Genomic DNA, 12,815 nt, shown 5'->3' with positions numbered 1-12,815 from the left:
GCTCCCCTTGAAATATTTTTTTTAAAAAAACAGTATGGGGGGGCCGGGAATTTAGCTCAGCGGTTCTGCTGCCTGCCTCTCAAGTGCAAGGTCCAAGAGTTCAATCCCCAATACACCAAAAAAAAAAAAAAAAAAAAAAAAAAAAAAAAAAAAAAAAAAAAAAAAAAAAAAAAAAAAAAAAAAAAAAAAAAAAAAAAAAAAAAAAAAAAAAAAAAAAAAAAAAAAAAAAAAAAAAAAAAAGAATGGGACCAGGGATTTAGCTCAGTGGCACCATGCCTGCCTCAAAAGCACAAGGTCCTGTCTTCAATCCCCAGTACAAAAAAAAAAGTTTGGTCTGGGGATTTAGCTGCCTGTCTCACAAGTATAGGGTCCTGAGTTTGATCCCTGGTACCAAAAACAAACAAAAAAAACCCAAAACAGTATATTCCCAAGTACTGACCCAAAATCAATTTCTACTACATTTTTTTTGTTTTCTTACAATAAAGATAATTTAAAAGTTATGATTACTCAAAATAAGGCTAACAACCCTTTAGACTACTGATTGCCATTTTTAATGAGCTGGTAAGAACCAGCTGGTATTTTCAGCTTTGGGGCTATGGAGTCTCCATTGAAACTTGAAATCATCGATAGCAAAACAGTTATAAATGATTTGTAAATGAATAAGCATACCCATGTTCCAGTAAAACTTTATTTATAGAAACAAGCAGCAAGGGCCAGGGATTTAGCTCAGCAGCACCACACTTGTTTGGCAAGCGCAAGGTCCTGAGTTCGATTCCCATTACTGAAAATAAAAGCAGCAGGTCAGATTTGGCTCTCAGGCCATAGTTTGCTGATTCCTGGCTTAGAGCAAGGGATAAGTTTATTTTTCAGCCTAGTTTACCTATTATGTTTGACTTTCATTCAGAAAGTCACTTTTCTCTGAAACTTGCTTGTCTTTAATTTATAAAATGAGGGCATTGATGTGACCAAGAATAAAAATGCCTTCTTTTGCTTATAGTTATGAAAATGCAACACATCTTAAAAACCTCTAGAGGAAATGGCCAAAGTAAGCACAAGCTGGAATTGCTTTGATATGATCACTCAGAGTTCTGCTGACATGCTGTGACTTCAAGTCTTTCTGTGGGTCTGCAGATCGCTTTTTCCATTTCCATACATCTCTGGGATGTCTCTGTCTGTCTGTCTGTATGTATGTATGTACGTCTCTCTCTCTCTCTCTCTCTCTCTCTCTCTCTCTTTCTCTCTGCCTCTCCCTGTGTATATTTCTGTTTATAGGCTCACTGTCCCTCATTTCCATCATTGTAAATTCTGTGTATGTCTATCTTGCATTCTTTATACATACACACATCTATGTCTTTCTGCCCTGTCCCTCTCCCTCGACTATAATATCAGGCAGATATTTTTATTTTCTTCTTCAGTGAAAAAGTTCCCTCTTCTTAATTTTCAGAGTAGATATCATAGGTTATATGTCTTTCAAATCTAAACACAAGTTTCTATTTATGTAAAATAAGATATCATACATAAATTGCATAGCATAGTACCTGGCATGTAGTAGCTGTTCAGGGAATACCTCCTTTTATCTGGCTGTTTCTTATGGGACAGCCTAAGTGATCTTTTTTTACAAAAAAGTTGACTTTTTTATGTATATATAACACCTGGTCATTCTCTCACCCTTACCCAGGACACCAACTCTCCACATCCGCTTTGCCATTGCTCTGTTTGTCATGTGTTCTGAGAATTAGTGAAATTGAAGGATCAAAGACCACACGGAAGAGTGTGACGCACAGTGCACCTTTTTGTTCAGCCTTCTGTGCCTTCCTTTCCTTCTGTCCACTTACGAGTATCTGTGGAGCACGCAGCGTACCTGGAGGATGAGGAGACAGAAGTGAACCAAACGGACCCAGTCCATGTCTCTTGAACTTAGTTTCCTGGGAGAAACAGGCACTAAAAAGTGAGCAATTAGGAAAGTGTAGGGGGTTGGAATACTGGACAAGGAGAAGATCCCTCCAAGGAGATGCCTTTTAAGGTGACACCTAAGAGATGAGAAGGAGCCAGCTGTAAAGCTAAGCAGGAGGAAAGTAGAGGGAGAGGGGCTGGGCAGAGAGAGCTGTGCTGCAAGAGAGCCCCAGCTTGGAAACACGCCTCCTGGAACTTTAGGGCCCAAAGAAGCCCAGGGGCTAAGAGGTCAGTGAGGGGGCGTCAAACCCCACCAGGCACCCAGACTGAGAGTGGTGCTGGGACTGGGCTGCAGTCCCACACCATGAGACGCACCAAAATGTTCAAGGCTGGAAGATGGCACGATCTGACGTATGTGTTTAAAAGGTGCTTCTGGCTATGGTGTGGGGAGACTATATTGAGGGGAAAAGTGCAAAAACAGAGGAGGGTGGCAGTCTAGGAAGAAGAAAGATCTGAAATGTTTTCAGAGGCAGAAATGGCAGGATGGACTGATAAACTAGATGTGAAGGCCAGGCGGAGGGAGGACCCAGGCTGACGCCAGGCTTCCGGCTTTACTACCTGGGTGCCCATTTGGGGGAGGAAGGGGCAGAGCAATCAGTAGTCCATTTTGGTCACGTTCCATCAGAGACGGCTGGGGGATGTGTGAGGGGAGATGTCCGGTAGGCAGGAGTTTGAGCTTGGGCTGGAAGTATAAATTTGGGGGTTGTCAGCCAAGGGAATGGATATTATCAGTTAGTGAAAGGGGAGAGAGGGAGGAGAACAGGGCCCAGGTTGGGACCTGGAGACCTCAACAGTAAGAGGCTGGAGGGAGGAGGAAGAACTTGCAACAGGGAAAAGGAGAGGAATCTGGAAAGAGGAAATCCAGATGGGTGGCATCAGAAAGTACAGCAAAGAGTGCCTTAGAGGGAGGAGAGGGTGGAGGCTGTGCCAGGCACAGTTGAGAAGCCAAAGATGATGAACAATCTAAGCCTCCCTAACTGTGGCCACACAAGAACCACTGCTGACAGTGGTGAAAGGAGAGAGAGAGAGGAGGAGGAGTTGGAGGCAGGTGAACTGGGGTGAAAAATCAGAGATAGCTTGTGAAGACGACTTTTGGGGGAAGTCTGGCTATGAAGGGGAATAAAGAAATATACCTACCGTGCACAGTGGCACATACCTGTAGTCTCAGCTACTTGGGAGGCTGAGGGAAGTTTGAGGGCAGCCTGGGCAACTTAGAAAGACTCTGTCTCAGAATAAAATAAAAAGAGTTTAGGATGTAGCTCCGTGGTAGAGCACCCCTGGGTTCAAGCCCCATTACTGCCAAAAATTTTTTAAGAAGAGAGAAATACACCTACAAAGGATGAGCTACCAAGGATGGGATATTCAGAGATGAGAAACACTAAAGTGTGTTTGGAAACTAACAAAACAAACACTAGAGAGTGAGAGGTCATGCCTCGGGTTTGTTGTGTTTTTTAAAATAATGATGAGAACTTAAAATTGTGTAACTCTTCACAGTTTACCAAGTGTTGTCACACGCAGACTCTCACACTTAATCCTCACAACCATCCTGTCAGGTATGTGGCAGCCCTCAAGCCACAGAGTTTCAGAGAAGGAAGCTGAAGTCAGAGGAACTGAGTTACAAGCTCAAGGCCAGAGCCAAGACCTGGCAGGGGCAGGGCTCACCCCCACCCTAGATTGCCATCCCCCAAAGTCCCAGCTGGCCCATCCTTTGATATCAGAAGCCAAAGCTCCCTCTCAGGAACACAGGAGTTTGTTCTACTTCCTGGCCCATTTCACTGTGCTGCAAAGCCTCCTGGATTTCTGCAGTGCCTGACAACCTCTGGCAGGTATCGAGGAAAATGTGCAGCTCTCATCCAGCTCCCCAGCTCCTCGGCATGGGGACTGACACTGCAGAATGACGAGAGCAGGACATCTCCACTCGACACCTGCGCACGTGCAAAATGGGGTCCTACCCGGACTTCTGTCCTGGGATTGCCAAGAGACTCAAGTGAGTTCGAGAGTGTACAGGGCCTGGCACAGGGGGACTGCTCTCTTAAGGCTGCCCTTGATCATCGTGATTTCTTCACCCCCTCCTCCCTTACTCGCTCTTGCATCTGACATTTGTGGAGCCCCTTGTCCTGCCATGCGTTGCTCTAGGCACAGCCCGTGCACGGACACAGTCACCTGTGTGCTTCTTGGGCGCCAGAAGCTGTGTTTAATGAGGAAGAGATGCTGGAGCACAAACACCTCTGCCCCGGCAGGAGAAAGCAAGGTGTAGACGCTGCAGGTATCCAGAGGAGATAAGGTCACACCCAGTTGAAACAGGCTTCACAGGAGGCTGGGGCAGTGGGGAGAACACTCTCTCCTGCAGGAGTGCAGCAGCTGAGCAAAGACCCTGGCACAGCTGAAAAGGGCAGAACCTGTTCTAGGGAGAGTGAGGAAGCCAATGGGAGCGCCAACTCCCTGGAGAAGAGGGAGGGCGTGAGGCTGATTCTGCAGAGGGAAGATAGTGAGCAGCTTTGGGCGCTGGTCCAGCAGACCCAGCTAAGGCCAGCCTGTAAGGAGAAAGGACTGGCAACTCCAAGAACTGTCCCCTGGCCTTGCCTTGATCTGGTCAAAAACCCACCTAGGATCTGCTGGGCTGGCTTCATGTGTGCTGTCCCTAGGGGAGTGGCATAGGGGGAGAAGGGAGGAGTAACTAAAGCACGTGTTTCATCCCAGGCCACCATGGAGATCTGCAGAGACCTCTGCACATGCTCACTCGATAACAGATTGAAGAATTTGACCAGCCCAGTAACCTCACCCTGTGATCCCCCTGAGAGGTCCCCTGGAACTAGCACCTCATATTCTTCTAGGAAGAGATGGGCCAGGGCTACCTTCTCTCTGGGGCCACTATCATGGGGGCAAGGAACCTGTGTGTACCCCAGCCAACCCAGATTCAAGACAACAGGACTTGCCCTCAGAGCATGTGGAGCCTATGGTCCCTCTCCACCCACTGGGAGCTGGCTCCAGGGGTTGAGGCCAGGGGACAAAGAAGGGAATCAGTGCTGGACTTTATAGCATGGAAGCTGTGAGAGGGATGCTTGCTCGTATTGCCCATCTTGCAAAACAACAGAGCTTAGACTCACAGAGCTCTCAGCCAATGGCTTTTCCACCTCAACTCAAGAATCTTTTTTTTTTTTCTTTTCTTTATTAAGAGTAGGAAAATTTATTGAGGGAAAGAACGCTTCTGTCTAAGAGAAACAGAAGGGGGACCAGAAAGAGGGGTGGCACTTCTCCAAGATGTTTTATACAACAATGCCACGTGGTGAGGCAGGTACAAAGTAGAACAAAACTATAAGACCCAGTGGAAAATTACAAGGTGGGCATGAGTTGGGGCAAAACCATGACCAACCAGTAAGATTACAAGTACAGTGACCTAGGTAATGTTGATTAGGTGGGGGTCAAATAAGGGAGCAAATCACACAGCAAGCATACAAGGATTGTCAGTAAGGGTGGGGGTCAGGATATTTCCTGGAAAGGCTGGGTTAAGACCTTGGCCCCCCACCCAGGCGATTGAAACCTATTTAGAATATCAGTCACTGCTCTTTATCTCCAGGGGAAGCACAGGGGTATAGTAGTTTCTCTCTTTTTACCATTCTGGCCACAGTGAATGTGACTTTATTGTCCTCCATGTTGGCTCCTTGCTGTGTTGGTTCCTTGAGGGCTGGCCTATCTCACTGCCTGCAAGATATCTAATTAACTTACCTATCTGCGATATTCCCCCTCTGTAGAAGTACCTCTAACTGCTGTGAGGGGTTAGGTTGAAGACTGCCCTGGCTACTTCCAGCTGAAGAGGGTCATAGTTGTGATCAGCAGTTAGAGTTACTCTACAGAGGGTCTATCTAAAGGCCTCCCATAGGCGCCTGGCATTGTCATCTTGGTAGCTGCATAGTTTTTAAGTCTGGAGGAGACAAAGCCAAAGAAGCAATTAAGAATGCATGGGCCAAATTATGAGGTCAGCAGGATTGCTATGAATATAGCCCACAAAGAGGATAAAGGAGACGGTCCAGGGGACTTCAGAAGTCATATTGTTTAGTTTGGCAATTATGAGCTGTTTACAAGATTGATCTGGTAGATTCTGGTTAAAGAAGTCTAGCACATTTGTCATTGGTTCCATTTGTATGACCACTTGGAGGTTGGCAGCCTCAAAGGTGTAGGATCCTGTAGAAAAGGTTCCTTTGTGTCCTGGATCTTGTACACCTTGAGGGGCCAGGGCCAAAATATTGGCTGTCCTCATAGCCCAGTTACCTTTCTAGTTTTGGTCTCCAAACATTCTGGAAGCTTTGTCTTGAAATCCAGCAACCACAGAGGAGGGAAGTGCCTTGAATTAAATACCATTGAGAACTCCAACCCGTAATCTTGGTGGAAGACCTCCAAAATGATATAGGGCGAAGAAATGTAACTGCCACACCTGCTGGATATCTGAAACGCAAGTTCATGTTCTCTAAAATCAAAGAATGAATTCTAGGAACAATGGAGATTAAGAGTAGGAAAAATTTATTAAGGTAAAGAAAGCTTCCATCTAAGAGAGACAGAAGGGGGACTGGAAAGCAGGTTGCCCCAAGAATCTCTTGCTCTACATGTTATGGAATGTGGTACATAAAATAAAACACAGAAATGGTCTGGTTGAAACAGAATAGAGGCCCTGAGACACACCCTCAAATCCACACTTATCCATGCATTTTATGACCTTCTCATTAGGTCCAGCTATCTCTTACCAGAATGTTGAAATCATATGCAGTATGGAAAGATCCAGATTTGGACCCCAGAGACACAGAGGCCCAAGGCTGCCACTTATGGACCATGTAACCTTGAACCTCACCATGCCTCAGTTTCCTTTTCTAGAAAATGCCTTACCTACTTTTTTTCTGGGATTGTGTGGGACTCAAGCAAGACAGTGCTTGAAAGTGCTTTGAAGAAGAGCAAGAACTCTATGAGCAGTCATCATCTTACAAGGTAGGCACAGGAGTGATGGAAGAACAGAAGGCCCAAGGCTTTCAAGACCAGAGTTCAGCATTCACAAAGTGTTTTCTGTCCCAAGGGCTGGAGCCAGCTGCTGACAGTGCTGGAACCCAAGTGTTCTGTCTCCTGTGTCTGCAAAGGTAGCGCCGTGCCCTTGATGAGCAGCCCTCAGACACACTTTGTCAAGGTGTCTAAGGCGTGACCATCACCTGACGCTGACTCAGCCCCAGGGAGCTCCATCTCTCCTTCCCTAAATGATGGATTCCAGAAGGCACCCAGCCAGCTGCCCCACGGCCCCCAAACTTCACTGGCTTGTGCATCTTGGTGACAAAGGCAAGGGCCAGGTTGGCTCTGTTTCAGGAAAGAAAGTGATTTCTCTCAAAGACCTGGGAGAGCTCTTTTCACCTCCCCAGGTGTTCTCAGCCAGCTCTTGAACTTCACTCAGGATGGACACTTTCAACTCAAAGCACAGGCAAGCAGCCAGGAACTGTGCAGATGAGGGTGGTTGGATTCCTTTCTTCAAAGGCTGCTGCTCCCCGGAGGTAGGAGGCCTCCAGACATTCCTGGCCATGATGCCTGTGGGGTGACCTTGAACACCCTCCTCTCCTGTCAGACCTTTCCTTTCTCCAGGTGGAAAGGAGAAGGGACATCTGCCATGGAACACCTATGCCCTTAGGACTCAAGCAGGAGCTCTGAGGTTTTACTCATTCCATAAATATTTGTTGAGCACCTACTCTGTGCAAGGTATGGTGAACAAAATGGACGGAAAATTCTGTCCTTACAGCACTGACATTCCAGAGCCAATAGAAATGGAAGAGATAAATAAGCAGGCAGAGTGGCTGTGTGTGTGTTTGCGGGGGGATCAAGAGAAATCAGGGGAGGAAGAAGAGTATAGGAGTGCCAGTTGCAGATTGGGGCATGTGGTCAAGGAGAGCCTCACTGAGGAGGAACAAATGAGCAGGAGGTGAGGGACAGCCAGTGGTATGGCTGCCTGGAGAAACAACGTCTTGGACAGAGGGGAATAGCAAGTGCAAAGGCCCTGGCACAGACATGCCTAGGGCTTCTGTATGGGCACAGAAAAGAATCGCTAGCACGGGAGATGAGAAGTGGCAGGCAGTTTCATCCTTGAGTTCCTTAGAAAAAGATCCAGCAGAGCTGTCTAATAACCTTAGCTGTTTGCACGTTCTCCCACCTAAGATACGAGCTCCACACAACTACTGACCTGCTGGGTCTTCCTGCTGTTCCAAAGCTCAGCCCCTCTAGGCTTGCACAGGGATTTGGGGAGAATAGACAGGGCCTAGGTTCAGATACTGTACCTGATGCTCTCTGTGTGACCTTGGGAAAGGTACCCACCTTTTCTGTGCTTCAGTTTCCCTGATGAAGCTCATCACTTGTCTCATCTATAACATGGGTTAATAATACAGCCTCCTTGCCAAGCTCGCTTCATGGGTGTTAGTTTTAACTTAATAAAGACGTAAATGTGAACATGACTTTTACATTGAAATCCCCAAGATAAATGTATGGGAGGTTTTTGTTTTGTTCAGCTAAGCTCTTAGTAAGGGGGTTGCCACTGGCTGCCCATTCCCCTCTGTCACCCTTGCCCTTTATAATATGTCCAATGTAGAGCCAATGGACTCTCACCTGGCCTGGGTCCAAATCTAATCTAAAGAAACTCACCAGACACCCAAGGACCCCGAGGCACGGCTCCCCAGGAATGCTCTGGAGCATGTGAGAGGCTATTCCAGCCCATTGCTCTGTCTTGTCAGGTGGACTGGGTGGACCCAGATCTGCCTCTCCAATGTCCCCTCCCCGCCCTCCTCCAGGTACAATGGCCCCAACTTGGTTCTGAAGTACAACAGGGCCCAGAAGAGGCTGGTGAACATCGCTGAGGATGAGCGCAGCTCACCCTACTATGCCCTACGGGACCGGCAGGGCAACGCCATCGGGGTCACAGCCTGCGACATTGACGGGGATGGCCGTGAGGAGATCTACTTCCTCAACACCAACAATGCCTTCTCAGGTAGGGACAGAGGCCTCGGGCTTCTTCCTGCTTCCGCCTTCCTCCTCCCAAAACCAGTTGAGGGGAGGGCCCTTGGGACCCTGATGCATCTTCAAGCTACTGTCCCCGACAGTCCCTACTTCCTTCAGGATCTGCTTATGTTCAGCAGAGAACCCCATCATGACCCTGTCTTCTCATTTGATGAAGCCTGGCCCAAGGTGCGAGGGTATGACCAGAAGAGACCGGTTCTTTCCCTAAGGCTGGGCATCTTCAACACCTCCCAGTCTGAGCGGCACCTCCATCCTCCTACCTCACTGGCCCACAGGTTCATGCCCTCTGTCCCTGCTCCCTGAGTCACTGCTGTAGCCAGCAGATGTCCCTGGAATCACCCTCCACACTGCTCTAGGAGGCCTTTCTCAGATTCTTGGAAATCCTTAAACCCCAATAGCTTGTTGCTGTTCTCACATATTCATTCCACATGCCCTTGCTCATCACCTACTGCATGCCAGGCAGAGGGCCCATACGACAGGGAGGTGATAAGACAGGAAGGCAGGCCTGGATTCCATGAAGCTTTTTCCAGAGCTTCTCAAGTGTGTGTCAAAGTCACCTGGGGTCTGTGCAGAACCAGACTGGCTCCACAGGTCTGAGAGCTCAAGAGCCTGCATTTCTGACACCATCTGGGCCTGAAGAGAGGCTGCTGGTCCAGGAACCGCACCCTGAGTAGCAAGGTTCTAATGCTGAGGAATGGGTGAGGGAAATTGATGCCTAGAAAGCTACATAACATTTATCTCAGTGGTTCTGCCACCTGCCTTGCAAATGCAAGAACCCAAGTTTGATCTCCGGTACCAAAAAAGAAAGCTACAAAACAGTGACAATAATAACAGCTAATACTTCAGGAGAACGTACTATGTGCCAGTCCTTGATCTCAACACTTGATCTCATGTGGGTCTCACAACAGTTCAGTCAGGAAAGTACTGGTGGTTCCACTTTGGAGTTGAGGAAACTGAGGCACCATGACTCCCCCAAATTGCCCAAGACCTTGCAGCTTATAAGTCCCAAGATTCAAAGTCTATCCTTTGAATCAAAGATACTCTGTGATTGCCTCAACCCTGTATCCTTCAGGCAAACAGAGAACATGGTTGGTTGGGGGCACTTGGTGTTTCACAAGTTGGGGGTTCTCTTCTTTCTCATGCTTGTCCAGGGCCTACTAGAATATTGTGGGGCTATACCATCTGTGGGATAAGTTCTAGGTCGTGGCATTCCCTGGAGATTCAGGTTGGACATATCAGCAGCCTCTTGGGTTGACTCTGGATGAGACCTCGTGGTTCTGACCTAGGCAAACTCTGTCCTAGACCCTCTAATCTCCTGGAGGCTATCAAGTGCCAGTTCATGAAGACCCCTTCCCTGCCCCCAACAATGCCCAATACGTACACACTGGGCCTTTCTGCCTCTACTGGCTGTCAGGCCCAACCCACTGTTCAGCCCCCAGACTGCCCCCGGTTTTGAGCTCTGCCAGTTGCATAAACAGAGGGGAAGAGGTTGGGACCTGTGCCAAGGGCAGCAGTGGGCGGTGTGGGCTGGCTGGCAGCCAACCCTGTGCAGTCAAGAAACAATGAGCCACAGCCCCAAGTGGTGTTTTATGGGTTTTCATCTCATCTTGCCACCAAGAGAGGCCTGAGAGATGGTAATTATCCCTACACAAATATCAGGACATGATTACCCAGCTGGATTTACTGCCTTCTTTCCAACCAAGCCAAGATTGGATTAGGACACAATTAATTGATGGGCTGATCCACTCTTTAATGTGGAGCAAGGTCAGGAAGGGAACTGTACCAAGGGACACTTGTAGAAGGGATGAATCCCCAAGAAGACAGTAGAAGTCCAGAAAGTGGAAATGGGACTATTGTGGAAGGGCTGTTCCCTTTGGGTTCGGCACCAGGATGCCCCTCCATGCACACCAAGCACAGAGCACTTACGTGAGACTCCAGGTGTCTCAGAAGTAGCATTCCCTCCCGGGCTCTTACAGAGCTACAGAGCTGTGGTTCCCAGTCTAGGCTGCAGAGAAGAGTTGCCTGAAAGGTTTCTAATAAGCTCAGCTAAGCTGTAGGTATCAGAGGGCTGGAAGTACGATCCGTTGCTTGATTATATAGCTCTCCCTTGAATTCCTGCATCTTAGGAGAAAGGCCAATGTCTCAGAATCATATTAGCCCGATGCTCACCTCAACAGTGATTAATGTTCCAGTCTCCCATTAATGTTTTCATTCACTGAGCAAATATTTATTGAGCACCTACTATGTGTCAGGCACTGTTCTGGGCACTAAGCATGTTTCCATACGTAAATTACAGAAATCCTGTCCTCCTGAAGTTTGCATTCCACCCCAGCATGGCCTGAAATTTCTCTAACTTCCCTCTCCCAGCTTGTTGAATTCTAATCTCCTTAAGGGAAAGTCCCTGTATTGGTCATATATTGTGGCCCTTGGTGGCCCACCCAGACCTTGACTGTCCTCAGAGCTCCAATAAAATTGGAAGGTAAGTCCCAGGAAGAACAGGTGGGACTGAGCCATTGGGCTGAAAGAAGATTCACCAGTAGAGGAATGTCAAGGGGAGGCAAATTACACTGAGCCCTACTAGAAACATGCACAAATGCCCATCTGGAGGAGCTGGTGCTAGGTCCCAGGCCTGGGGTAGGGACCATGGTGCCCAGGCATGCACTTCCTGGTGTCCTTCTGCAAGCTCGAGGGATGTCTGCAGATCTGAATTAATTTTTCAGTTGAGTGAGTCAATTGATTCATCGATGGGGCAGGATACGGAACCAGGATATTTGTGCCTTCTCAGCACCTCCTTGGGTCCAACTGGCATGGCACTCAGCCATGGCCACCCTGCCCACTGTGGGAGTCATGAGAGCATTCTCATGGTTGCCAGGGGTTTGGAGGGAGCTAGGAAAAGACAGTCCTCTCCCTTCCCCCAGCCAAGAGTTAGAATGTTAGAACTGTGATCCCTGGAAGAGAGCTGAGGCCCTGCAGTGTCCTATGGGGACAGTTCACACCAACTTCAGGTCTGCCGCTTGCTTACTGGTGAATCTGTCTTCTTTAGGGTAGGAAAAAATGTGAGTTTCATAAACTCAGCTCCTTCCAGTGGCTATGTAGACGGTACACGGTCTTTACCATGGTACACAATACATGGCATACAACGCACCGGATGTGGCCAGGCTGCCTGTCTGACATTCTCCTCTCCATTTTTTCTTACTCAATGAATTTCCACCAGAGGGATTCATTCATATTTTCTGCTGCCCTTTCCTGAAATGCCTTTCCAATTGATTTGGGGGAAGGTTACTCTTCAAATAAGAGCACCGTATCCGAAGTCCTACTGATAAAATCCTTAGGTGCTCGTCTGCCTTTATCTTCCTTGGTGGCACTTGCCCCCGCCAGAAAGTGTGCTATATTCTTACTTGTTGTCCATCTTCCCTACCAGACTCTTAACTCTAGGGGGTAGAAACTTTGCCTTGTCCACTGTTGTACTCTTAAAACCCAAAAAAGTACCTATCGCATAGTAAGCATTAAATGTGTATGTTTGAATGGACAACTGGGATAATGAATGAAAAGCATTTATTATGGTGTGCAGGGCTTAATAACTACTCTCAAATAATAGCTGTTGATAATAGTGCTGCTATGAAAAAAACCAGAACCTGTAGAAGTTTTCTGGACAGAGGACCACAGGGCTTCTTCCTGGCTCATGGCAAAGGCACCCTGGACCCTAGGAGCAAAAAAGAGAAAAGGTAAAATTTAAAGAAAACACTGCCCAGGTGATGGTACCAAGTGGGCATGAGCCAAGAGTTAAGGATAAGAAGGTAATGGAAAAGGAGAGGCGAAAGATTGATCAG

At 47.7% G+C, this 12,815-nt stretch overlaps 1 protein-coding gene across 3 annotated transcripts in view; it reads left to right on the top strand.

Moving 5' to 3' along the window:
* Positions 1 to 12,815, top strand: part of Crtac1 (cartilage acidic protein 1) — a 152,040-nt gene that overhangs the window by 78,889 nt on the left and 60,336 nt on the right. For all 3 annotated transcript variants that reach the window (XM_010638503.2, XM_010638505.2, XM_010638504.2), the window contains exon 3: positions 8,760 to 8,956. In XM_010638503.2, the coding sequence (XP_010636805.1) occupies positions 8,760 to 8,956 (197 nt within the window). The remainder of the gene's footprint in view (positions 1 to 8,759; positions 8,957 to 12,815) is intronic.

This window comes from Fukomys damarensis, unplaced genomic scaffold (genome assembly GCF_012274545.1).
Source record: "Fukomys damarensis isolate Sample0158 unplaced genomic scaffold, DMR_v1.0_HiC HiC_scaffold_8, whole genome shotgun sequence".
Lineage (NCBI taxonomy): Eukaryota > Metazoa > Chordata > Mammalia > Rodentia > Bathyergidae > Fukomys > Fukomys damarensis.
Note: the sequence above shows the minus strand (reverse complement) of the source record. Positions and strands in the feature narration are given on the sequence as shown.